At 38.2% G+C, this 27,323-nt stretch overlaps 1 protein-coding gene across 1 annotated transcript in view; it reads right to left on the reverse strand.

Annotated features, from left to right (window-relative positions):
* Positions 1-1,171: 1,171 nt before the first annotated feature.
* SACM1L (SAC1 suppressor of actin mutations 1-like (yeast)) overlaps positions 1,172-27,323 on the reverse strand; it is a 31,057-nt gene continuing 4,905 nt past the window's right edge. Inside the window, exons 2-20 of the mRNA XM_010562054.1 lie at positions 24,322-24,419; positions 22,602-22,676; positions 19,966-20,093; positions 18,816-18,965; positions 16,183-16,242; positions 14,545-14,578; positions 11,697-11,798; positions 10,805-10,890; positions 10,529-10,615; positions 10,000-10,068; positions 9,817-9,896; positions 7,740-7,838; positions 4,926-5,064; positions 4,629-4,698; positions 4,467-4,539; positions 3,915-4,008; positions 3,740-3,832; positions 3,027-3,084; positions 1,172-2,347 (exon numbers count right to left, since the gene is read on the reverse strand). Of these exons, the coding sequence (XP_010560356.1) occupies positions 2,211-2,347; positions 3,027-3,084; positions 3,740-3,832; positions 3,915-4,008; positions 4,467-4,539; positions 4,629-4,698; positions 4,926-5,064; positions 7,740-7,838; positions 9,817-9,896; positions 10,000-10,068; positions 10,529-10,615; positions 10,805-10,890; positions 11,697-11,798; positions 14,545-14,578; positions 16,183-16,242; positions 18,816-18,965; positions 19,966-20,093; positions 22,602-22,676; positions 24,322-24,419 (1,732 nt within the window). The 3' untranslated portion in view covers positions 1,172-2,210. The remainder of the gene's footprint in view (positions 2,348-3,026; positions 3,085-3,739; positions 3,833-3,914; positions 4,009-4,466; positions 4,540-4,628; positions 4,699-4,925; positions 5,065-7,739; positions 7,839-9,816; positions 9,897-9,999; positions 10,069-10,528; positions 10,616-10,804; positions 10,891-11,696; positions 11,799-14,544; positions 14,579-16,182; positions 16,243-18,815; positions 18,966-19,965; positions 20,094-22,601; positions 22,677-24,321; positions 24,420-27,323) is intronic.

Raw genomic sequence — 27,323 nt, forward strand, 5'->3', positions numbered from 1 at the left:
AGGCCGCCCTGAGGGAGAGGGAAGGCCGCGGCCGTTTCTTTACAAAGGAGCGAGGGTCAGCGCTAACGAAAGCCGTCTCCGACGAAGAGTGGCGGAAACCCGGCCGGAGTCGTGCTCGGGCGGAGAGCCGGCCGTGGCAAGGAGGGCAGAGGCTGAGGGAGGCCAGCAGCAGTTCTGCACAGAAAGAGCAGGGTCTGCTCAGGCAACGAGCGTCCTCCCGGGGAGAAACGGGGGTAAGGAACAGGGAACGGTCTGCTCCGAAGCGCAAAACGCACCCAGACAGTGTATCTAGAAAAGTTGAACGTTTTATTGTCATTTATGAGTACACCAGTTGTGATTTTAGAAATACAGACTCTCTGCAAAGCACTGAAATACAGGTGCTGTCCACCTTCTAAAACCCATGTTATTCTAGGTCTTACAAGCAATCCACATTTGGTCTTTGCTGCAACAAGTTCATCACCCAAGATGCAAAGATTCAGTTCTAGACTGCAAGACAACCGAACCAAGCTTCAAATGCCACCTGCCAGCAAGCCATCCAAACCACAATTTTCAAAGATCGGGTCTACGCTGGTCTTGTACTTTGTGCCCATAATGGAGTTCACCTTAAAAAACTTTTAAGTTTTAGAGGATTTTCCAGTTAACCGTCAACTGGTATTTCCATTACAGCATCTAGAAGCAAACAGATACTTTGCAAGTACTAGTGCTTATGAACAGGTTATGTTTACACAAAACCCAGAGAGGCCTCCAGAAACATTCAAGGTTAAAATAGACAGTAAACAGTTGCAAAAATCTGTACATATTTTCAGTCATAACACAAGGAAACACTGGAGTATCAGTGTGTTGTGTTCTAGCTTCAATAGTGACAACTGTGCTAGTCCTAGTATTTATTCTACATGTTTCTCCCTTCCCCCCATTTAAATTTTATACTCACAATCTGAATATACAGCTGTACTTACAGGAAATATTAAACAATGCACAGCGCCTTAAGCAAGTTCCATGTCTGGTTTTAAACAAACCATATAAAATAAGTGACAAAATAGTTTAAAATTGGTCCTTGATTAGGATTACTTATTTTTATACAGCTTGGAAGCACTAAATTTAAAGACACACATTTATTATTAACCAGCACAAATTATTCTGTAGCTTTTTTTTCCTCTTTTTTTTTTTTTTTAAGAGTGTGTTACAGTATCATGCATAAAAAGCAAGCTGCTGCTCCCAAGTGCAAACATGGAGTTTAGACTAAATACCTTCTCCTCAGGTTGTTATTCCTTCTTTCATAAATTATTGACATAACCAAGAATAGAAGCAGCTGACCAGCAAAACAATATGAAGTTCACCTTTTACATTGTGACCCATTCTAAAGTAATAGAGTACTTTGGACCTTTAGCATAAGGAAGGTTCAATAAACACTGCAAAGGATTTTTACATTCTTTGATTTCATTTACATCTTTAGAAAGAAAACTCTGCATTTTAACTTGCTAACTAATGAATCATCATCTGGAGACGGTAGTATTGAAACAGTGCAAGACATTTGCAACTTCAGGAACATCCAATTACACTGTCCTTTCACCCAAACTATGATTAGTAGAATATTGCATCAGTCCTAGATAAACCAAGACAGGACAAAAAGCTCATTTTAGAAGAGCATTAGGATTCAGAAATCTTTTATATTTAGTGAAAAGAATCCACACACAAATATGCACAGACTCCTTCACATGGACTTTCTCACAACAAATGTAATCCAGCTCTAAGTCTTAGAACTAGAGTTTTCATTGGTATGAAGCTATTTGTTCAATGCTTCAACACCTGGGGTTTTTGACACATGAACAGCATCAGAGCTCTCTCCTGTCAAGCCAGAGACCAAAAATTGAGCTGAAACAGCCCAGGTGGACTACAAGCTTAAGCAGTCCACATATGCCTTAAAACACACCAGACACCAAAAAGCTGGCTTTCATCTTTGCATTATCCCAGTAAGAGTGAAGCCCCCTCCACTAATGCAATATTCCAAAGACCACTGCAACTAAGACTGTCAAGTCAGTTCTCAGTTGAAAGCCACCACCACCAAAGGACACAATTTTCTCCCCCCCCCCCCCCCCCTCTAAGGAAGAATGTTAAGACGACCACTATTTGGTGTGGAAAGCAGGTCAGTAGAGACTCCAGGTGTGGCTTGAGGAATCCTCAGTACCAAGCCGCTTTCCACACACACAAATTCAGTCCATCTTCTCTTTCTGGACCAGCTTGGGTGCATCTACAAAATCCTTGCCATTGTAAAGGATGATGGCGAAAGTTCCAAAGCTTGCACTTCCCCAGAAAAGCACATAGGCCAGTGTCTCTGTCCACGTATCACCTGTCAAGGTTCAGATACACATTTTAATTCATTATCTCCAATTACCAGAGACAGGTTTTTCTAGTACAAAAGCAAAATATTTCAAGCCCTCCCTCAGAGATCTGCTGTCAAATGAAGTTAGAAGTCTTCCATGAGTACTGGGGTCTTCTCTTTTTCTGTTTTCTTACCTAGGAAGACTATGTTGGCCACAGAGTTAGAACAGACGGCTATGGAAGTCAGAGTCAAGAACTCTGTTGGCACTAATGTTAGAAAATTCAAGGCAAAAGCAGGTGGCCAAAAACTTCGCAACTCCCACCACAGATTTTGGTTAGGGGGACATCCAACAGAACAGGCTTATGCCTAGATCTGACTTTTCTGAACTGTCTTTCTGCCCCAAATTAGGTAGGTATTCATTCAGCCTATAATAAAGCTAGATGTCTACTCAGGTGCAACTAAATTTGGGGGAAATTAACTGGCCCTTAAGTGACTTCTACAGAAGGTTTAACATTGTTTTCTGTAGTACCTCAGGTTTTCCCACGTTAATGATATAGTGCTGACCCTCAGTCTCCAGAGCCATGCTCAAATACCTTTTAGTATGACTGAGAAGCAATTTTATACTGAATAGTTTCTGGTAACCATATACTGAAAGTCCACACCCAAGCAAGATCATTTTGTGAAATTAAACTCAATATTGACTTACCAGCCATTAGCAAACAAATAATGCACATGGAGAAAGCAACCACCATAATAATAGGCAACTGGGGAAAGAGAAAAAGAATAATCACTTGATACAGCAGCACATATATTCCTTAGTTTCCTTTAAGATGGGCTATACTGCAAAGCTACTTACTTGCTTTGCAATGAAGTTGCTTAAATAAAATTTTGGATAGCTCCAAAATGTGGGAAAGTGTGTTCAATAACTAGGTTAAGAATTAAAATACACCTTCTATCTATTCAGAGATTGGTGTTTTGTTTTAAAAAAAATATACACCAGCCACTAGTTAAACCTGTAGTGTCCCCAAATCCCATTTCACAAAAGAGAAGGGGGAGGGGAAAAAAAAAAAGCTTTTTTTGTGTTACAGTCTATGCTTCTGCATGAAGTATGAGAAGAGATCTTCACAAGCTTCTTCTGCAGAAGGAAAGTCATGATGGTGACTAGTAGAATTTCTCCCTCTCCACTTGATGAAGCAGATTTAAAAAAAAAAGCAGCAGTTTTTTCAATACCTCAAGGACACTCCATTTTCTGTCAAGGGAACAGTCTGGGTTTAGTCCTATAAGCAGGTATCATAGAAACATAACCAGATTATAGGGACACTTCATTACTAAATAGACATGTTCTACTTAGTCATATGAAGCAAGTGACTAAAAGGTGGTATGTGCTTCTCCAATCATGAATAAAGTCTCCATACTCACAGCTAAGAACTTCCAATCTTTCTTGACATGTAGAGGACTAGCAGGTTCTACTTCATCCACTGAATAATTTCCAAGAAAAAGATCAATTGCATCCTGCAAGAGAAAGGGAGACCAAGAGTTAAAATGCACAGCCATGTTTATCAAACATTCCCCCACAGTTAAAAGCTTAGCTTACTTGTCTAAATCCATCAGAAAAGTTATTTTTGTAGTAACGTATTAATGAGTTCCAGCCATCCATTATTAAGCCCCACTGAGTCCTCTTCCCAGTTCTGCAACAGGAAGTTTTGAGAAATATTTACAATATATTTATAAATTCAGGAAGACTGTAAATCTGAAATTGTTCTTTCATTGTTCAAATGTGTACTATGTTTAATGAACACCTGCATGTAAATACATTTATCTACTGCTGCCTCTGCATTATTAACACACATACTTGTAACAAAGCTTGAAAGTAAAATTACACTTCTCTCCACCCCACAATATAAATGTGCCTTGAAGGGGTACATTTTCGTGGTTTTATTTCCAAATAGCCTTTTCTCCTTTCATATAAACACAGTGAAGAATGGTGTTCTGTAGATTTTAGTCTGACATTTTACCAGTTGAACCACTGCAAAACTCATTAATGGCCTAAGCCCCAAATTAATAACCTTCTCAGATGTGAAGGCTTAAAGAAAATCCCAAACATCCCCAAAAACCCAGAAGGCCTTTACAGGAAAGGCTGACTTGCCTTGTGTAATCTGTCTTTAAGGCACCAGTTCCAGCATATTGTTTGGCACAAGCATTAGCATTATCAGCCCATGCTGTGAATAGGAAAACATTAGGAAAGATTAAGGAAGTTATGTACGCTGTTTGGAAAAAAGTGATTGATTGAACTCTGTAAACAGCCTACCATTTTTGTAGATTTTCTCAAAGTCTGCTTGCTCTTCAATTCTCTGTCCAACATGCAGAACACCTAGCCTCTAAAACAAAAAAAATACCAAGGCTCACCAGTAGTTCACTAGAAAAATTAGGATTTGCTTTCAGAAAAAGCTACATTTATTAAACTAGAGTCTGGCCAACACATTTCAAGTAAGTAGAACAGTAACTCAAGTATGCAAGCTCTTATTCTAGTGTTAAAGTTACATTTCCATTGCAAACAGAAAGCTTCTCTCCTCTTCTAGCTTGTTAAACAACAATAAATATTTACCTGAAGCTGGGCTTGAAGAGATCGGCGTGCTAACAAGCTCTGAATCACATTAGTCCGATCAAGGCAGTCCATGCAGTTACTGCGGAATATTCCTTCCTGCTGAGTCACTATTTTACCATCGGAATCAACTAGAAAATAACTAACACATACAGTCCACCTAAGTATTTATAGGCAACAGTCCATATAAACCACATGTTTTCAGAAGTAAATATTCTAGCAACCAAAAGACAGTTGTCTTGAGCATACAAAGACTTCTTAGCCATGTCTTTGAACTGTGATGCCTCCCTGAATTCTTCCCCTCCCATGCTGAAAAATAGCACCAATATATAAACATTTAGTAATCTCAGGGCAGTATTTACTCTTATCATTTAGAAAGCAGCAATATTGAGTTACATGCCACTGGGAAGAGCAGCTTCTGGTGCAAAATCAGTGACTTATATTTTATGTTCTTTCGTTATCAGAGGGTCTTAGCTCCACAGATATCAAGATCATTAGTAGAGTGTAACAGCAGAAGTAACCAGATTTGTGTATCACCTGGTCACATGGTTCAATACAGTCACCACTGCATAAAAAGTCATATAAGCTGTCAGGCACAGATCTTTGAGGAAGGTAGTCATATCTTTAAGGCCACTACCAAAAATCTGCTACTGTCACTTGCTCATCTCTTCCATTACACAAACATCTGGGGGAACCAGATGTTCCCTCTTGCAATGGCATATGCTGTTACCTCAATCTTTTTAATCAACTAAACCAAGTGTTTCTAGTAATTGATAACAAACAGCTCATTTTAAATACTGAATTGCATACAAGTATTCCGATAACTGAGCTGGTAAAACAAATATGCCGATCAAGTTATCAGCTGGATGTGTGAATGGGACAGAACTACGCTTGTCCTTCTGCCACAGCATGAAACTTCCAGTTGCCTAAAGATTTACAGATCATATTCTGTCGATTTGATTACTCCATTATGTAATTATGAACTCTGAATGTGAACAAGCATATTATCCACTGGTACTGTACAGCATTTTAAGATTATAGTCTTAAGAGTCATGCAGTACTAAAATCAAGAGCCTTAGAAGCATATGCATTTACTTTGATCAACCTTGTGTTAACAAGACCCATTTTTGTCATTCTTGGAGAATTAGTTTTGTTAAACCATGTTTTACATCGTTCTATGATTAAAGGAGACAATAACACCTGTGAAATCTTCATTTTCCCCTTTCTCCCCCCCAAGCTTTGCCTAGAACAGATATTAGGATAATCATAGTAGTTGAAGAGTAGACATTTCTGGTTAATAAGATAGTTTAAGTGCTGCATCTCCTATAATTGCTCTAAAAAAATTAAAAACAAACAAACAACCCCCCCCAACCCAGCACCCTCCCCAAACCCAACAAGCCAGCTCTCCTTTGACAGGTCTTTCACAACTGGATTTAACCTGCAGAAAATAGAGTTGTCTACCTCCATAGAATTGTTTACCTCCATCAGGGTTACAGAACTATTTTCTAAGAATATCAGAACTCAGACTTTTCCGTTCCTATTTAAGCAATAGTCACCCTAAATGAAACAAAACAAGGCAAGGTAGAGCCAACCTAATCTTGAGAAAGAGCCTTCATTTTTGTATCTTGTTTTAGAGACACATAGCCTTTTTTTTTGTCTGTCTTCATTTCAAAGAAAGCTGGTTCTTTTGTAAGCCTCCAATGGCAGGCGACAGTAAACAAGTCACGGGATTCAGTATTTGTTCTAAGAATAAAGGATCCTTGCTGTATAGTAAACCTACATGCTTATTTCTCCTTCTTTGAAGTGCTCAAAGCCAAGTTATTCTTCAGCTCTTCGTGTGTTTTTTTTAGGCTTTTTTTTTTCTTGGTGGTGGGCAGACAACATTCACTATCATCTCATTAATTTATACTACTCCCATAGCCTTCATTCCAGGCAAGAGATTTCATTCATGAGACTCCTGTTCTACTCCACAGCTTACCTCATTTGTTTTTTGTTTTTGTTTAAAGATAGAATATACCACTACCAGTTCTGTAATGTTTTAGCTGATCTACTTTGTGCTTTAGACACAAGACTTTAGGAACAGGAAGGAAGCAATTGAAAAGCAGAACAAAGTAAACAGTTTCCCTAACAATCTACATGTCTACAAGTAGCAAAGACCAAGAAGTGCATAAAACCACACACTTGTGGGACTAAACAAAAATTTAAGTTGATTTGGACATTTAGTCTACCTTTTTATGACTAAACAAAATGAGAATTTGTTTCTTTGTAGGTTACTTATGTTAGCAAGGTTACTTATGTTAGTCAGTGCCAGTGCCAAGGTTTGGTGCCACAAGCAATGTGTATTAGAGAAAACGCTTTTTAAGACAGCAGGTGCCTGTGGAAGGAGCACTAAGTATTTGATGCTATGTAGCAGAACAATTTGCTGTCAACACCACATGAAATCACTACTGGATGAAAAAAATATCATCTAAGGAGACTTTTCTCTTTAAATAGCTTCGGTTGTATGCACACTTATTTCTTTGTCTAACCTTTTACCCAAGGTACAAAAGCAGCTTGAGTCACAACACAGGGTTGCTATGATTCTCAGAACCATTTTATTGGGACATGAAAAGGGCTCTATATCTGATCCACCACCAGGTCTCTAAGCTTGCACATAGTATCAGCAAGAGATCAGAGATACGGAAACACTAATGCATAGGAATGCATCTTCTTTACAGAAGGTTACAGGTCTGTTTTACTGTGCCTAACTCAAGACAATAGAAACTATGAGAAAGTGATCTCATTTTAACAGTGCAAAGTAGAACTGCAGAGCCTTACCTAAACTCATCTTGCTGTTCTGCTAGTTGATCCATCAAAATCTGAAGTCGATCCCACCTCATCCGACTGCACTCTTTATGGAAGTCAAATGCTACATATCTGTTAAGAGAGAGAGAAGCATCTTTTCAGATTACATACGTACCATAGTAAAGGTCTCAAAACCCCACAGGGAAGGGCTGATCCATAAAACAGGTAGTGACAGAGGATTTGTTTTTCTTTAGAGATGGATTCCAGCAAATATCTGTTGATTTTGTCAGTGCTCTGTAATCTTCCCAAGGCTGCACCCTTAGTATGCATGGTGACAGCATTTACATTTCTTTACAAGATGCCACCAGTCTGGGGAAGCACACATTCAGTTCCAAGTTACTCATTCTACATTCCAGCTAGTATTTTTCCTCCAGAAAGTACAGAAGGGATATGCATCTGGTTTCATCTTTTTTTTTTCCCCACCCGGATTCTTTTGCCCTCCTCTCTTCCAAGCAACTGCATTGGGAACTTCAGTTCACTTTGAAATAGACACAGGTGTTGAAATGCAACATTCTTTACTGGCATGCAGCGTAATTCCCTTGATAGCTCTCTAGAAACCTGAGTCAGGTTCTGTTTGAACAGTTAACCTACTCTGTCATAAGAAAATTACACAGCTACTGACTTTGAACAAGATTTTAACAGCCAATTCATTTCTGGCAAGAAGTGCTCTAGATGAGTGGTGTTTGATTCAATGTGTTTATATACACGTTTGCTGGGAATTACATGGCATTACATTCCTCCCCTCAAGTATTCATAATCCAAATATTATTTGCCAAGTTTTCAAGACTACTTGCATGAAGAAAGATGGTATATATATTCTGAAGACTCAAGTCTCAGTCTGGCAGGTAAACACCATCAAAACTGATTAACAAAGAAAGGATTTTGGCAGCATTAAGAAGATGGGGCTGACAAATACCACTTTTTAACAAACAGAACAAGCATCACTGAAACACACCCTGACAGAATTTTACATGTTTGTTTCCATCAAATGGTTTTATAGCAAAGATGCATGGAATTCCACAAGCTTCGTGCAGCTAAGGTATCAATACCAGCCTAGGTGTGAGAATGAGGAAAGAGCTCACCTTAGAAGTGGTCTTTTTTAATAAAACCAAAAGAAAAATCCACACTTACACACCAATAACACAAGCACACCCCTGAGGGTAGTAAAAGAAGCACACAGAAGTGAGAGACATCCATAACTACCCTGGTGAAGGTAGCAGCAGGGCATCATACAAGCAGAAAACAGCTTGGAAAAAATTCAAAGTATGTCAGGATTCATACGGGCATTTTGATTATACTCTGCAATTCCATAGTTATGCTTAGATGGAAGTGAATCCTTATTAAAACAGGATGCCTTTTTGCTTAGAGGTAGGATTTTGTCCTTTGACATACATGAGTGACAAGAATACTATACAGCAATTTCAAGGAAAAGGTAGAGGTAAGTATCTGCAGGAGTTGGATGCTAGCCCTCCCTCTAGAAGTTAGTGAAAACAAGCACAGGCAGGTTGTAAAATTGTATACTGTGCTCAAGATTCCCACAAAGAGATGGAATTTCTCTTATGATTAAAGTGCATTCTCTGCTCTCTTGGCCCATTGTTACACTGAGGTCCGGACATTTAAATTATGTGTTCCCCTTACTGTTTCCTCCTTTACCTCAACACTGCTTTGCTCACACTCAGCACTCCCTTAATTAGTAATGTAACCAAGCCCTTTGGCCAGAAGCTAGTTCTACAGAGCATTTCTTTTTCCTAAAATGCAGGAGATCTCCACAGTTCTCATAGCATACTATTACTCCAATACTGACATTACCATTGTCTCTGAGCTCCCTTTATTCTATCTGTCTCTTCTTTGTCTCACACACTTCATGGTCTCATTTCTGCTTAAAATATGAGCTCTGAGGTAGGGGCATTGGTCATATGCAAGGTACTTCATAAAAATAAAACTCAAACAAATCAGACAGTTGGTAAAGGCCCCCAAAGAACTGATGAATCTGGGTCTGAGGCAATGCTCAACTTTCAACACAGGATGTATCATTTCACTTCACACGTACCTGACCATTCCATTTGCCATGCTGTTTACCATTTTTGCAAATGTTTGCTCAAGAGGCTTCTCTGAACCTTTTTGGTTAACCTGGGAAACAGAATAAAAAAAATTAAAAAAAAGAGACAGTATTACTCAAAAGCCTGCTTAAAAGAACAGCAGCTTTTTCAGGAAGAAAAAAGTGAAAGCATACCAAGTTGACAATCATTTGCTTTCCATAGCTAATTATTTGCGAGTCAAAATGTCTTTGGAAGCCATCCATCTAGAACAGAAAGGAAATGCGTTGACAGATGTACACTACTATTGAGATCTGTGATTTACAAGAAATCTCTATAATCATCATTTTGATGATACCGCACAGATAGTTTTATAACTAAGAACAGTGTTTGATGTCCTCTATTGTGCTAATACATTTCTACTTTCAACCCCCCAGTCCATTCAGCTCTCCTTATTAAATATGCCACAGATAACGAGTATGGTACAGCTACTAAAACTGCTGCAAACAAGAATCAAAGAGAAACTACCCCCATTGATGTCTGGATTTTTTTCAGGCTCTGAACTCATCCTAAGGAGTACGAGGCTTCTTGCTACTACTTTTTAAAAACAAAGCTCAATCCAGTATTGCTGATTTTTATTCTTCTGATTACAGTTTGTTACCCTATCACACAAACATGAGCCCAGAAATATATTAAAACCCCAAGACACAACAAACACTCACATACATGATTTACTGACTTGCTGATCTGTGGCTTTGGTTTATACTTGAGGTTTGGTCTTTGAGACCAGAAAAAAGGAATTGATCCACGGGTCTACAAAAGAATGGAAATAGTTTTAAACAACAGAACTTACAAACTCACTTGTCATTTAAAAATAAAACACACTGGTTTGGTTTGTTTATTTGTGTGCATGCACATCTTATATACAATCTATGTTTAGAAACACAGAGCTATCTATCTATAGATCTTAAGCCAGTGAGCAGTTCCTTACACTGACTTTACCTGAACAAACGATGCCTTGCTCCCCTTGTAATGCACAATTTGTTCCGTTTCAACAAAGTTTGCAGCATGTCCTTCTGAATCAATGCCTATGTAGGAAAAAGACCGCATTAACCAGCTCAGACCAGCTGCAGAACAGTGACAGTATATCAGCAAAAGGCTTCCTACCCATGCCTTCTAAGCACTCACAGAAAGCATGAAAATACCACCGAGCCACCTCAAGATGGTAAATTAAACACACCTTTGGCAAAAAAGTTTAACACGATCTGTAGGAAATTTAGCTTGAAGAAGCACAGATGTGCTTAACACATTTTGATATTTCTAGCCCTAGAAATTGAGGGGTTTAATACAAAATAAAACATGAGTGCTTTGACACCAAAATATTCACAATTCAATAGCAATGGCACTGCAGAAACAGACCAATTGCTTCAAAAGCATGTATGTTGGGACCAAGAACAGAGAAGGTAATTTAAAACCATTTCCTTGTTCACTTTTAAACTTGAAACAATTAGAGAACACCACTATTCAGGGCTCCCCTGCCAGCACCAATGATGCTCTTAGTTGCATTTACTGCTAGGCCAAAAGGGCTATTACACACTTGCATTTAACTCCAGTAAAAACAGTGAAGTGTTAAAAAACCACTAGAAAAAACTTTTGCAGTTATCTCTAGGAGGAATAAAGAAGAGTCAGTTTTAACAAATACCATAACATACTTCTATTCATCATACAGGTTCCTAGTATTTTCTTTGATTTTCTTTAGTTTGTCTCACAAGGTCCTTGCTCTATTACAAGCATTTTTTGTGCAAGTCATTATACAGCAATTATTCTTAAAGGTAAGTCACATGTATAGATGGAATTCACATTATTTTAAAAATAAATCAATTTGCTATTTTACCTCTTACATAATAGCGTACACCAGCCCTGAAACAGCTTCTTCTGGAAACAAGCAGCCAGTCAAAACACTTGCCATTTATAGAACAAGAATGCATAGTAATAACTAATGACTAACATTAAGGAAAAACCCCAAAATTTCATTAAGATATTTTTATATATCAAGAGGTAGGAAACATCAAGGAACCAAGTACCCATATTCAAAGAAATCTGTAAACATCTCACACCAGTAGCAGTTGAATGTTAAACCTGAGGAACAATATTAGGATCAGTATGCACATCACAAAAAGACAGGCTATAGGTGATATCATTGATGATCACATATTAAAACTGCTATGATTTTGAAAAAACAGGATTTAAAAAGATTAATCTGATCTTATGGTCCTATGGTCACTAAAAGGACTGACCTCTGAAGTTCTATTCAGTGCTACATCGATCTCATCTATAGTTTTGTTAAGCTATCTTAACAGTTTCTTGCCCCTATTGCTTTTAACAAAATACCACTTCAAAACTCTTTTCTAGGCTTTTAGAAGAATGACTAAGTTGGGCTGTTATACCTTGCGCCTCTAAGTGCAACGTACATCACATTTACAGATGCCAGAACTAGCAGTAACGTAGACTGGCTTTCAAATCCATGTGAAGAAAAAGAATGAACATGTACCAAGTCTCCAGTGAGAGCTTTTTACACAAGCATGATTTCCTGCTCAGGCTAAATACCCAAATTGGCAGATACACCATAATCTGGGACTAATCAACAAACACTGGCCATTGACAACTAGTTTCAGTTTTAGAGTATTGTTCTGTGCTGTTTATAATTGCCTTTATTTGGGACTACAGTAAACTATCAAGTCTAGTAGAGACCAGCATTCATCATGAGTAATTTCTCCAGGTAGATTCACAGGCTTTCTTCCTTTGTCCCTAAAAATAGAAACCTACAACTTTAAAGCAAGCAAAAGATCAAAATGGTCAATTTTTGCAAGCTGCACTATTAGCATGCAGTCTTCTATTCTTTGAGGAATCTAGATATTTTGTCTTAAGGTTGGTAATGTAAACAAGACATTTTATTTTTTAAAATAGCACATTTTACAGTGAAATCTAGATTCTGCATTTATGAATCAAATAGGACATACAGCAGCTGTGTCACATGTGGGCACCTACACTATGTTAAAGAGCACACTGATTGCATATATGGAACATCTTGAGTTATGTGGGCATTTGTGCTAATACTGTTTGTAAAGAATTAAAAAAAATAAGATACAAATTGGCCCTATCTAGTCCAGAATGTTCTCACAATTCATAACTTAGACTGAAAAAGACCTATTCCTCTGCTTTCCTGGAAAATTACTGCCAGGTCCTACACCCTTTAATTCAACACTTGTACAGCCAACAGTCTCCTGCAAGAAAGGTTACCTCTAAACTTAGCTGCTTAGAAATAGTCAGCCCATTTTCTGTCTGCAATCTCTGTCCTAACTTGAATGGCAGCTTGCTACTGGCTACTTCCACTCACACAAAAAAGGAAAACACAACAATTGTTCTTTAGAAGGAGCTTTTTGGAACAGCAAGGGAAACATTAAATCTACTTTAGGCGGTCAGTCTTGATTACCCAAGTCAGTCCATTATTTCTCATCACTGCAAGACTAGAATCCCAGTCTAGATAGCTGAACAAAATCTATTTAGGTTTATATGGGGGGAAAAAAAGAATCTTTTATTTTATTGAAGTAACTGTTAGCAGCCCTGGAACAGTCTGCTTAGGGCTCTTCCTAGTAATTTCATCACTAAAACCCTAGTTTCTTCGAATTCCTGGGTTCTCTAAGGTGTTTGGTTAGTATTATAGTAAAACATACATTATTTATGCTAATTATTTATATAGTGAAAATAGGACAGAGGAAGGTGTTAATTGCAGTCTGCCAATTGCTAATTGCAATCTACCCAGACTTTTTCACCTAGGACCTGCAGGATAAGGACTGGGTTGTTTTGACAGTTCCCTTTTGCTATATTTCTTTGCCTCTCCACCTACTCCCACAACATTTTCCATTAAATGAAGTCACAGGGAAGAAGGGCTGTAGATCTGCCAGCTGCTAACAGTCCTACCAGAACAACCAATGCAGTCTGGAAGCTGTTCCCTGCACACACCTGAGGGGCCTTTGCGATAGAGGAACTAAGGAGAACGCAGCATGTGTTGCTCTGTCCAGTCTTGCCAGTCCTTCTGATGCTGCCAGTCCAGGAGCACCTGGGACTTCTTGTTGATCACACATTGCATGAGGAACACTGCCTCCTGAAAGCATTAGGCTTACTCACAGCATACACCCCTTTTCAAAAATAAACTCATAACTGCTTTGCTAAAAAGACTGTTACCCAAAGCATTGGTGCAGGAAAAACAGCTGGCTAGGAGAAACATTCCACAAGCCTCCAGCAGAACTCCTTATCCTTTTATTCACCAACAGGAACATCCATAAGCACTCCTTCAAGTCAAAACTGTTCACCATTATTTTATATTCAAAGTAAATGCTACACGATGGTATCCTTACAGCAAGATAAAAAGTACTAAGGCTGATGTAAGAGCATTTGCCATTCATCTTAACCTTCAACCCCATTGAAAGAGTTACGCAATTCATGCCTGTAAAATTAAATACATTAACCCTTAAGAGCAGAATATTCAAGTGAGTTATCATACGAGTGGGCTGTCAAAAAAAAATGTAATGCTCATATCTGAAAGAACTACACCTTAATTCTGACATTGCGTTCTATGTTACAGTTGCCAACACAGCCAACAGAGCAGCTTCCTCAGCAGCCATTTTGCTATTAGACTACCATATTCAGCACTGAGTTTTATTTACAACGTAGAAGGATACATCCATGCATCACTGGTGTAGCAAACCTATGGATCTGAAACAGACACACACACCACATGTTAAAAATATTAAGCACCAGCAGCCAGAAGAGGTATGTGGGTGACTATGCTTTGTCTAGGATTTTTTTTTTTGATAGTTTTATATACTTTTTATCCTTTACTTTTTGTTTAGGGTGCAGTAATTCTGAGAAAAAAAGTTCAAGGAAAACAGCAAGACATGTAACCCTTATTAGCAGCAGTGAAAAAGTAAAAGTCTATCTAATCCTAATTAAGTGACCTTGACAAAAAACAAGCTGCTTTGACATCCTATACATGGCATTTACTCTTCTACAAACATGCCAGATATAAAGCAGTACACACTGAAAACCTTTTGATATGGTATTTGATGAACGTCCACAGTAGGATATAAGCAGAGATGGTAGTTAACAACACAGAGCTTCAGTAAGGGATACTTCCATGTGATTAATACTCAAAATGCTTGTTCCAGGGTTTTTCCCACCCTGCCACTCCTGAATACCTTTGGTCTTTCAAGAAAATATAAAATTAAGATTTTCCAATACTGGAAGTCAGAAATAACACATCTCATTACCTAAAACTGTTACTATAGCAAGTCACCTGTAGTCAATACTAGGTCACACTTCCCCTTACACATCGGTTATCTCCCTTTTCAGCTTCTCTGTTTTGCCTCCTACATCTGTTTTCACTAACCAGTGACACTGGGATTTTTGTTGCTCCCACTACAGCTTCTCTCTCACCTCCCAAGCTTTGACTGCATAGCACTATGCAAACTATATACCCAGTCATATGCCTCCAGAATATGCACAACAGCCCTTTGCTAAGCTGTTATCTTCGCATTCCAGAAGCACTGCACAATCCAGCCTTTTGGAACAGTGCTGTCTAACATAAAACATCTCCACAGGTTACCGAGACAGAAATAGAAGCAGCATGTCATTCACTTCGATAAATGAGAAGTACTGATAGAGAGAAAAGGTTGTGGTAGCACAGACAATTCAAGAAGTTTAACACACATCTGAAGTCTCTAGTAGGAAGGAGCTTAGATCAGTCTGGCCATTGAGGTACTGCAGTTGTGGCTCATAGTCATGCACTTGTATTTGCTGGACTAAGTAAATTCAAAGGTTACACTGTGCTAGTCTTCATTTGAAATAAACTGAAAGGGTCTAACCATTAGTCTTACTCTTTATCAGCTTTATGACCTACTCACTAGGCAAATGGAATTTAAACTGCACTTGTGGAGAAAGTTGCTAGCCAGTCTTAGGAAAAAAGTGATGAGCCAAACCTTGCCTATACCTAAAGATAAGTAAGTAGCTAAACTTCAAAAGCTTCAGAAGCATATGCTGTGCAGTGTAACTTCCCCTTTGGTTTATACAAGCATGATCTCAGCACAGTATCTTCAAATGCAGGCACTTCCAAAAGTCAGCTTTACTACATGTACTGTTGAGGACATGGACATAACATTGGAAGTTTGAAAGCAGAATACTGTCACTGTGCTAAACTAGAAGATGAACAGCCACATTATACTAGATTTTGGCTGTCTGAAACAGAATTACAGGGAACTGTTGTATACTCATAGTAAAAGTACACTCGTCCTCTATTAATATAATCATTACGAAGTGTTTACCTCTGGTTGAGCAGCAAATTCTCTAAGAAGATGTCCGTTCCATACAAACCGTGGATCTGCCTGCAGCAAGAAAAAAGCCAACACGCTTTTAGAGACTGTCAGTTCTGTTGCATTAAACATAAAGGCAGTATTATTGTATCCACGCATTACACAAGTGTAGGTGAACAGGTGTACACAGAGATGGAATGCCCTTCTCTCATCAGTACCCTTCATATCATCAACTAGAAATCTAAATAAAATAAAAATAGGTAAAAGAAGAACAGTTCCCTCCAATCTTTAAGGGCATTCCCTGATACTTCAGGCATGCTAAACCATTAACAACTGAGCTGCAGTATTGGAAGAACATTCCAGTCCTTGCCCTAAGTAAATAGGGCTTGAAGAAATTACCCAAAATTTTAAGAACAGCAGCAAGGTAACACTCCTAAAATGGGCAGAAGGTAAAAATGCAAGGAGTCCTGTATGCAATAATCAACAATTCCAAGAATTGTAAGTTAAACAATACTTGCAGTTTAAAAGACAAAAGTATTTATATTCTGCTGTGTAAGTGATCCACTTCAACTTCACTTCTTTGCTATTCTTAATTCACCTCAAAAGTACCTCGAGCAGGTTGCTGAGCATGTTCCAGAAAGCTACCAGATTAGTCACAAACGTGACATTTGCTGTAGAATGTAGTGCAAGCTCTGGGAAGTGCCATATATCTCAACTTCAAGATGAGGCAGGCAGACAATGTGTCACTGAGGATGAGGGTTAATTCAAGTTCAGCATTGGAACAGCCCTTTGTCTAACAAAACAATAAATACAACTATCTGCCAGGAACTGTTCAAATCCTACTTGCAGTGTCTTGAACTAGTGAAAGAACATGATATGATGCTTTGGTGCCCCTATACTGGGTCTGTATCCTTCTACCAGTATTGTTTAAAAAAAACCCCAACCAAACAAAACCAAACCAAACACCCACAAATATCAAACCAAAATACCTCCACACCAACCACAGGCCAGGCTTCTCTCACAGAGGGGAACTGGAGATGCCCAGAACTGCCACCACCCTTTTGTTAAGGCATTATGCTTTAACCACAAGTGTAAAATTACATTAAAATTGTTTTAACCATCTAACATCTGAATTTACTTGAAAGTGACACTTTTTTACTGTACTTTGCCTTTCAAACAACCTTCTGAAGTGCCACAATTTTAAGGAAACCAATCCTTTCATGTCAGCAGCAGCTCTCCCTGGCAAGAGTACCGCCAGAGCAGCATTTGATAACGCTAAATAGTCCCCAACTATAAAATTATTTTTAAATTGATTTTTTTTTAATTAAATCTTTGAAAAAGTGTACTGCTTCCCCAGCTTAGATACTTTCGGTAACTAAGAGACAACACCTTGTGACTCCACTGCCACCTCTTCAGCAGCGGAAGAAAAAGTGCTATTGACTTCCAAGGTTTCAGTATTTCAGTGTCTAGGCAGTTTAGACCTTGTTTACACTGTAGGATAGTAAGTTACCAGACTAAGGATTCTGGAACTCTGGAGGCACAAGAGAATTTCAAGCTCAAATTGCATTTGGCTGTGTAATTCTGTTGTCTTTAAGGCAAAAGCAGCATATTAAATTCATGCTTCAAACATAAGGAATAGGCATAGTTTAGACAGAATACAATATCCCAAGGCCAACAGCCATAAAACCCACAGTTCTGTTCGATGTTATCCTGGAAGAGAATACAAAGTTAAGTGCCATTTATTCCGCTTCAGTTTTTTTTTTTTTTCTTCCCCTGATTCTAGGTCAGAGGAATGACTTGCTTTCTCACAATTTTTCTACTTAGTTCCTTCTTGTTGCAATTAGTGTTCAATATTAAAATCAGAGGTGAACTTTCATTTATTTTGAATTTTAATCCATTTAAAGCAGAGTGCAGAAAGTACTTTTAACTGCCTGATCTAGAAGTCTGACATCACATCAGAACAGACTTCTGGAACCTCATGTTGCTCACAAGCTAAGAGACTTAAGGAAGGGTGGACTAGTATGCTCAGTTGCAACCCCTAACAGTTTCCATAAAATGCTGCAGTGCTGAACAAACTTGTGTACTGAACCATTACAGACCAGCAATTTCCACACTTATTCTGAGCACCCTACAAAGCAACTCAAACTGTAACTTGATTCAGTCAGTGTACCTTGCACACTTGCTTGGTTGCTTCTTTTTCCTTTCACTGTCGGCTTCTTATTCCAGAGAACTGCCCCAGTACAACTCAATTAACAAGATCACAGCGATAGTCTAGTTACACAGCTATTTTTTGCCAGTTCAATTATAAGGATTTGCATCTAAGCAACATGTAATCCGTTTCGCTAGTTTAAATTAATGATTAAAACAGTAAAGCCATTTTTAGTTTAACAGAGGACCATAAACGCTTTAACAGTATCTGCTACCATTTAGCATACTAATTCACTGTAAAAAAAAAGTTTAAGCTCAAGAGTAACGGGACCACAGACTTCAGCAATAGCATCCTAAACTTTACATAAAGTTTCCTTTAGTTTGTGATAGTTTGTTTTGACATCATTTAAACATCAGCTGCATAAACGAAACTTAAGCCACACAGAACTGATTGACAATGTCTGAGACACAGATACTAAGCAAAATTAAATCCTTACCCTCTCTAAGAGGCTCATTTCCTGGAACTCCGGGCTTGTGTTGGCTAACCGTTGCAGAGTGTGCGTTAGGTCATACGTTGTTGAGAAGTAAAATCCATCCACGCTCAAGACATGATTAAGCATTGATAAAAACACTTTATTGTCCTGCAACTGTTGAGGAAAAAAGGACAGAAGAGCTCTCATTTATTACCATCCAAATATCTTATTCTTATAAGCTACCACCACTTTGTGAAGTGATGAGATGAACTTTGCTAGTGCTCTAGCAACACAGGACATCATCCAGAGATTACCATACGAGGAAACCGTAAGATTGCAATTTTGATACCAGTTCACTGGTAACTTACAGCTAGCACACTGCAACCAAATTCTGCAAGAACAGTGGAGAGCAGAGAACAGTTTTCCTGTGAGGTAAATAGCTACTGGTATTAAACTAATATTAGCGACTCCCAAGCAAAAAGGAAGCCATTAGTTTCCCTGAAAACCATTCAGTCAAAAAAACCAAGACAAGATGGCAATGCAAAAGAAAGGATATAACTTGCTGTTAGGATTACCCAATAACTAATCTGTTTTCTGGTTCAAATTTTAGTTAACCTCACTCCTTTCCTGAAAGAGCATCATATTTCCTTTCAGCTCCATTGGTTAGACACCCTTATCTACTACTCTTTATCAATCCACAACACATCCATTGTAAACAATTTTCATCCTTTCCCTCCCTCTCAAAAAAAAATTAGTTCTTCCCTGCTGGGTAATTATGTAATTGAACAATTGCATAAATTAAGCAAGACAGATAATTAGAAGACGACAAGGCAGCTTATTGTAGGGGCTATCAGAATAGTAAAGCTGTGAGAAAGACTTAAGGGGAAGAGTATGCCATCTTTAAAGGAGCAAAAACGCACAATATGTAGATCAAACTCTGGGGGTGATATTCCAAGTTGCACAGTGTGAGTTTCTTATCTTGAATGACATAACTTAACATACATCTACATCCAAATATTACATCAAGTATAGTAGCCTGAACAAATCAAAGAAAAAAGTATAGTTCAAAGAGCTGCTTAAAAAAATTTTCCTAGTTTCATCAAATTAGGTCCTGTGGTAATGGACATTAACATAAGGTAACATTCCCCCACACTCCCCTAATCAATCCACCTACCTGAATATCAGTTAAGTGCAGCATGGTCTTTTTGTAGGAGAGGATGTCAAAGTCTGTTGCTTTCCAGATTGCATGACTGAAAATCTCACCAACTTTTTTCTTTTTTGTTATTACAATAAGATATGTGCCTGTAAATCAGAAAAAGCAAACTTTAAAAAAAACCAAAACAGACATGCATATTAAGAAAAGCAGCCTATCACCACACCAGAAAACTGAAACCAATAGGAGAGAGTGGGTTTTCTTCAAGTTACATCTAGGACTTTATGTTCTTAACAGTAAGGGGCTGGAACAGAAGCAAAATGCACTTGCTAAGCTACCCATTTCTCTGTGCTCACAGATCTTGAGGTACTCATTAAGATTAAGGAATTTAAAAAAATGGACAAGATAGTGTCAGCTACTCTTACTTCAGACCAGAGACAGTCTGAAAGTCTTTAGGCTTGCAAATGCAGAAAGAGGCCAATGGTCTTGAATGTGGTTTGGAAAGCACAGACCAAGTCTGAAATACATGAAAGGAAGCATGCTTCAGAATGCAAAAAGCCTATTCATCTTATGCTGAAAAAAATGCTCATCCTAACAGGTTCAAAACGGAGCAAAGAGAAGGGGTTTCTTTTAATAATTTAAGACAGGAAGTTTGTTGTTTTCCTGGTTGCGTAAGCAACAAAGCAAAAAAACCCATAATCATAACAGTTCACTCAAAACAATTAATTTACACTTGCTGGTAACACAACATAGCCTTATTTCTAAGCCTATCATATTTCAGTGCCATCTTGGTTTTGAATAAAAAGGTTACTTTATTAAATTGGATATTGATGGATAAAAATATCTCATCATCTACATCTTATAACCATTATATGCTTACTTACAACTTCAATAGAGCAAAGCAATGAGCAGGCCATGCAGAAGCACAGAACCACAAATCTAGTACATTTTTGTACTAAAGCATTCAAAGAAGTATGAATGCCAAAGCAGAAACAGTTCATGTTGTGTGCAGTAAGTTTACCCATTGTTTGTATATACCTAGATATACACCAAGTTTTATGGACAGGTGAATTATTATATGGGGTATCTAGTCTATAGTTAGTCAAAGAACAGGTACCACCCCCACTTTAACCTCTGCAGCTCTAGTGTTATACTTTTTATTTGGGTGGAATATTCAAGCACTTGAGAATGCTCTAGCATGTTTGCATCTCGAGTTAAAATACTGCTTTTGGTTACTATGTCAGAAGCATCCACATACCTTATAAAAACAGCACATTACATCCACAAATACACCACAAAGATGCTGCACAAATAGATACATTTAATCTGACATGAATTTTCAGTGTTGTCTCTTCCTATTTGGGTATGCAATCTTCTGTTTGAGATTTCAGAGCTTCAGATATTACTTCAGCAATTTTTTTTCCCACTTAATACTTTAATAGGCGAAGAATATTTGTGCTTGTTAAAGACACTGCATTGCTATATATGGAACCAATTTTACAGTTAACAGGTAACAGTGAACTGCCTAACAACACTTAGCTGAACAGTTAGTTTAACTGATATCATCTTTAGTTTGACAGCTGTATACTAACAATCAGTGCAAAGCTGTGGGGGGTGGAAAGAAAAAAACCAGGCTATTAAAAGAAGTTACATACTTCTATATTTTATCTAATATTCAGTCAGATGAACGAAAGTCATTGCCAAGCCTGCAAGCTGTGAAAATTCCCCTTTGGGGCAGTTCAGTTTTAAAACAGTCAAGGCCTGTCAAGTACCTAAGACACAGGTGTCCATTACATTGCTCTTACTCTGCAAGATCCACAATTCTTTAGAATATGAGCATATAAAATTCAGTAGTTTAAGATCTTGCCAGAAGTTACCACACTTAACACAATGACACTTTGCTTCAGTTGAGAGTACTTCCACGAGTGAACTTAAATCCTTTCTACGTATGGAGACTTCTATTCAGTATGCATGCTCCTTATTACATCATTTTTCAGACTACTTTAGTTCCAAACTCTAATAAAGTCTATCTTTTGAATAGCAACACTTAACTTTCCTGGAAGCTTAGACTCTACACATCAGGTTTATTTGTGGCAGTGACTGTTTAGATCTGAACAGCACTGAGATACTTGGGAGAAATAGACAGCCTATTTTTACCTTATCCTACAACGCCCTGAAATTCAGAATAGTCCCAGTCTGTCCTTTTCCTTTTAACACTGAATTTTCTTTTTATTTGTAGGATAGTTGGAACACAATCATTACTTGAACAGCTGCATCTACTAATCTAGCACCCTGTCACTCTCAGTTATTTGTGTACCAAGATTATTGATTTAAAGTCAAACTTCACGACCCTGTATTTGACTGTTGCATCAAATCCTGCAGCTAAGATTAAAACAGTTATGAAGAGTAAGTAGATGAAGTTCTTTGCACACATTTGAAATGCATTCCTTAAAACTCAACAAGCTGTCAGTTAACTCTACCATTAGAGCTACAGGTTTAAGAGGTACATGAACATTCAGGATAAACTGTATTTGGATACCTCCATCCTCTAGCAGCCATAAGGAAAGTCCATCATAGTGATCAAAGTGTAACCTCAGACACTTTAGCAATACAGCTGGCCTAAGTATTTTTAAAGAGCACAGTTCTGCCTTCCTTACCTGCCACCAATCGGATTGTTCCCAAAATACCATAAATAGGCCTTGTAACGGCTGAAGGGGGAACATCTTTCTTAACTGAAAAGCAGAAGAAAAAAAACACCAGGATTTCAGACTGCTTCTTTCATGACTACATTGGAAAACTATTAAGCTAAGTTTGTCAAAGCTTCTTGGTCAAATCTCAAGTTTTGCTAGAGTCTGAAGTATAAGAAGGAATGCATCAGAATTTCAAAGCCTGATGGGGGGGTTGAGGAGGAAGGATGTGGAAGCATTCTAACCCAGTTTCTCATGTTTAATCAAAATAGTCATTCATTCAATTGAATAAATTCAAGCTCATTCACATGATAATATGGCAAGTAGACTCCTCAATAATGTATTGTCCTGTCAGCTTCCAGAAGCTTTTTATTTTGAAGCCATCAAGACATCAAGGACAAACAAACCATAAACGCTTGTGCCTCCCACTTCGACTGCTTCTTCTGAGCCTCCGCCTATTTCCATTTCAGAAGACCTAGTTCACTTTTTGGTCTATCTCTGCAACCTACCAACAACAGCACAGATGTGGCAAGGGATACAGTATTCCAAACAACATACCAAGAAATCCAAAAGGTATCCAAATATCAATTACAAGTCTTAGCATGTTAAACTTTCATCTATCCACATTTCCAGAATAACAGAAGGGATATTGGAGAACTTTTAAAAAAACAAAAAAACCCCAAAACCACCACACCCACACCAGAGTAAAGCATTTCCCCAGAGCTTAGAGAACAGAAAAAGATAGCACTTTAATTTTCCTCTGCTTTAAACACCTTGCAGGTTCATCTGATAAAACACCAGCAATGAGAACAGATGTAGACTAATAAAAGACTTGGGATAGCTATCTTTACAGTTTTGAAGGGACAACTTTGAAGTAGAAATTGAAATATTGTACTACACCAAAAGTGTCAGTGGGATGGGTACACTGCTCTTACATGAAGTATGCAAGAGGTGTAATAGAAGAAAGAGAATGACTGCTTTTATATTGATATTACTGCAGCATTTGTCTGTTTAGAGATTAGTAATACTGAGGTACAAACTCCCGAAGTATCAAAAGGGAAGTCACCCATCACCTTCATTTCATGTTGTCATTTAATGCAAGTACTTTGATTGTTTTTATGCATTAATTTCAAATTCTCAAAAAAAAGAACCAAGTAAAACTTTGAAGATCTCAGCATCAGCATGCTTAAGACTACTTGCACTGACATTTGAATCCAGATTTGCAACACAGAACTACGTTTACAGTGAGGGGTTTTTTTACTGTTGTTTCTAGAGGCTTTATGAAAATTCAGGTTTCAGTATTAAATAAAAGACAGCACTGGGACAACTTGGCAAAAGCTGCAGAAGCCCAGTGTTCAACCGTTTCCATGTTTGATCTTGGAGTTGTAGCACAAACCCCAGCTAGCTTGGATGAGTCAGTTTTTACTGTGGTGATGGGCAGTCTTACCAAAAAGAGGCAAGCACTATCACCCTGGTTACCCACAGCATCAATCCCACAGTGAAAAGGCATTTCAAACAAAGTTCTTTGTAGGACAGAACACAAAGCACTATTTTAAAAACAGGAACTAAAGATGAAAACATTTTTCCCAGTATCAACTTAAGGCTCTGAAGATCTTCTGGGAGTGCCTAGAGCAAAACAGACAAAAAGGACAAGGAACCCTATATTGAGAAATACTGGTGAGGAGAGTACCTGTAAGAGTGACTTCCGTGGAGACTCTATCAATTGCAAGCACATCATCTGCTCCATCATCACAAGCTTCCACATAGAACTTCTCTGGTGTTATATGCCTTTAAGAGAATGGATAGGAAAAAGGAGTTTGTTTAGCAACACTTACTTGGGGTTTGTTTATTCTTCACTACCTGAAGACAGAACAATCAATTTTAAACCTTGTTTCATCTGCAAAAAACAAAATTCTCACTGGATTACTTCCCAACAGCCAGTAATGATAACAGTGCAAAGAAAGCAAGTCAAGCTGATCAGTTACTGCAAAATCCATGGCTTGTTTAACAATCTTAACTCTTGTTTATTACTGGAAGTTAGAGACAGGAAAGTGAGTTTGTGTACATAGGGGTCCACTCTAATTCATGTAAGCTTGAACTATGTCAGTTAGAAGTCTGATAAGCCAAAACCAACCTTCAAAATCAGAATTTTTTTTTAACAAAACACTTTCTAATATATCAGAAAATAAAGTACCACATTGCTGATGCAAGCCTAGGAAACACAAAAATAATATCCAAAGTGGTAAAAACACCTGTTTCACATGAGTATTACAAGTATTGTAAGAATCCACCGGAAACACAGAAGAAATGGAAAAGTTAAACTGGCAGACAAGTTTATTGAAGCAGGTGTCTCAACATTACCATTCCCCAGATTTGTTAGCCAGGTCTACATGACATGCATGGGGTAACCGGTATGCTCCCCATCTGACACATCAGCCAAATCACATGCTGACATCCTGTTCAGACTTCATAGCTCTTTCCCTTGAGAAAAACTGTATGCAGTACAACACTAGCCATAAAATTAAACATAGTTTTCAGAAATATCCCTTAAAAATACACCTGCTGAGATACTTGCAAGAAGCCAAGCATGTTGCACTGTGCAGCAATACAAGAGGTATGCAGAAATGACTTGTAGCTGTAGGTAAGAAACGCTAAACAAACAAACAGAGCCCCAAACACTCTTGAACTAGTTCTTAACTCTCATAATGATTTTTCTTAGTTTAAGGCTTGACAATGCCAGGGGTCAGAGTTCTAAACATCTTGTTCTGGAAACTTACTTCTACAGGATAGATATTTTTAGGCTGCTTCTCCCTAAATAGATCTTGCATTTCCTCACATCTTTTGTATTTTTTCTAATCCTTCAGAAAGCTGAATTAGAATCCTAATTTAGATCAGAAGAGCCCTTTGAAAGAGGTCTTCTAGACATCTTTTAACATGTCTAACACCCCACCTTCCATGCACTAAAAGCAGGGCCAACTTCCAAGTTTATCCTACTTCAAAATTAAACCCTATTTCTTAGGGTGTGTTTTGACTCTCCCCAAGGATGGGCATTCTACAACTTCTCTGGGCAATTAGAGGAAAGCTGGAGGAGACCAAATGCTGAACTGAAAAAAACAACAACCAACATAACACAACAAACCATAAAGCAATCAATAGTTAACTGTTCATCAGTTAATTTAACTTCTTTAAAGGAAAATTAGTCTATGGGTCCTAAAATGGGAACCACATCAACAGTATTCCCTTTGTAAATCAGCCTTCATGTGAAAGCATATGAAATGCTTTATCTTTGAAACTAAAAACATCAGAAATACAAACATGCAGTCTGTTGAACACTGATGCCTTAAAGCCCCTACTCTGCTTTCATTGCTCCTGGTTTTGACAAAGTGCACATGTGCACCCCTGGCTCTCTAAGGGGGGTTCATCACAATAATGGTGAAGAGCAAACAAACAAGTTTACACAGATAGAATGGGCAAGACAAGCTTAAGGACATTTATAAGCCCTGTTTATTAAGGAATTTAAAAAGAAATCAGGAGGTACTATTTAAGGTACAGTCAGAAACCTATTGCTAGTTGGCAGGAGACAGAAGTAGGCATTTTTTTCACAAGAGATAACTGCAGCTACTTAACTTCTGTTGGTTTAGTTAACAGCCAGCTTTTTCTGGGAGGTCAGTTGACACACAAGACTCCAGCTAAAAAAAACTGGGGAAAAGACACTGCAAAGTTTAATATTGGACCTGTCATGCCTTTAACATAGACCTTTATGTGCTCTTACTCATCTATCTTAAGCAAAATAAGCTGGAAAGAAATCTTTGAATATAGCAGGTTGTAAAATAGTGTCCAAAGTAGTGAGAATGACAGTTTCAGTTCTTGAATACTCTGTATAAAGAACACACCATAGACCAGACACCTACACTGACAGTACAAAGCACAACTGAGCATTTCCATCCATGATCAGTATTTTTAAAAGCTGCTCTTTTCATTATAAAGTGCAACATGGCCATGACTGTACTGTAGTCTCAGCAATGAGATTCACTTGCATATTAGTTAAAGCCTGTTTTCAAACAGCTGAGAAAAAGCTTACAGGTGTAGAATATTTGTCATTTAAACAAATTTTCTATTTACTACACTCAAGAATAATACTTTCTCCCTGAAGAACATGAATTCTTTTACCCTAATCATCCTCGAGTTAAGAAAAATGAGAGAATTAAGGCTGCCAGTGCAAATTATACCCGGTCTCTCAGTATGTGTCATACACCCCGCTTCACTAGATCAGCCTCCAGCATCTCCCTCTCTCAAATCCTAGACCATATTTTGTCTCCTGTCACTACCATTGCCCTTTTAACAGTTTTTTTAATCACCTTTATCTCCACTTACACAATGCCTGTGCATTTCTAACTTTTCTTAAACTATATTTTACCCTGGACACACACACACAAAACCTTTGCCATCAAAATCCTCCTTCCCATGGTCCTTTCCAAAACCAGATTTGGTGACAAAAGTGTCACGGAGAACACAAGACAAGTGATCCCTGTTTTCAGTTCAATGGACCCAACTGGCTCTAGGCTTCAGCAGCTTGCAGCACACTGGAACAGTCTTCTTGTTGACCGTTTTGGAGCTTTGGGTGGTTTTGTTTTGGAGGTCTTTGGGGGGAGAGCGGGGGGGGGGGGGGGCGGGGGGGAGAGCACCCTTTTC

This window comes from Haliaeetus leucocephalus, unplaced genomic scaffold (assembly GCF_000737465.1).
Source record: "Haliaeetus leucocephalus isolate CR32 unplaced genomic scaffold, Haliaeetus_leucocephalus-4.0 Scaffold153, whole genome shotgun sequence".
Taxonomy (NCBI): domain Eukaryota; kingdom Metazoa; phylum Chordata; class Aves; order Accipitriformes; family Accipitridae; genus Haliaeetus; species Haliaeetus leucocephalus.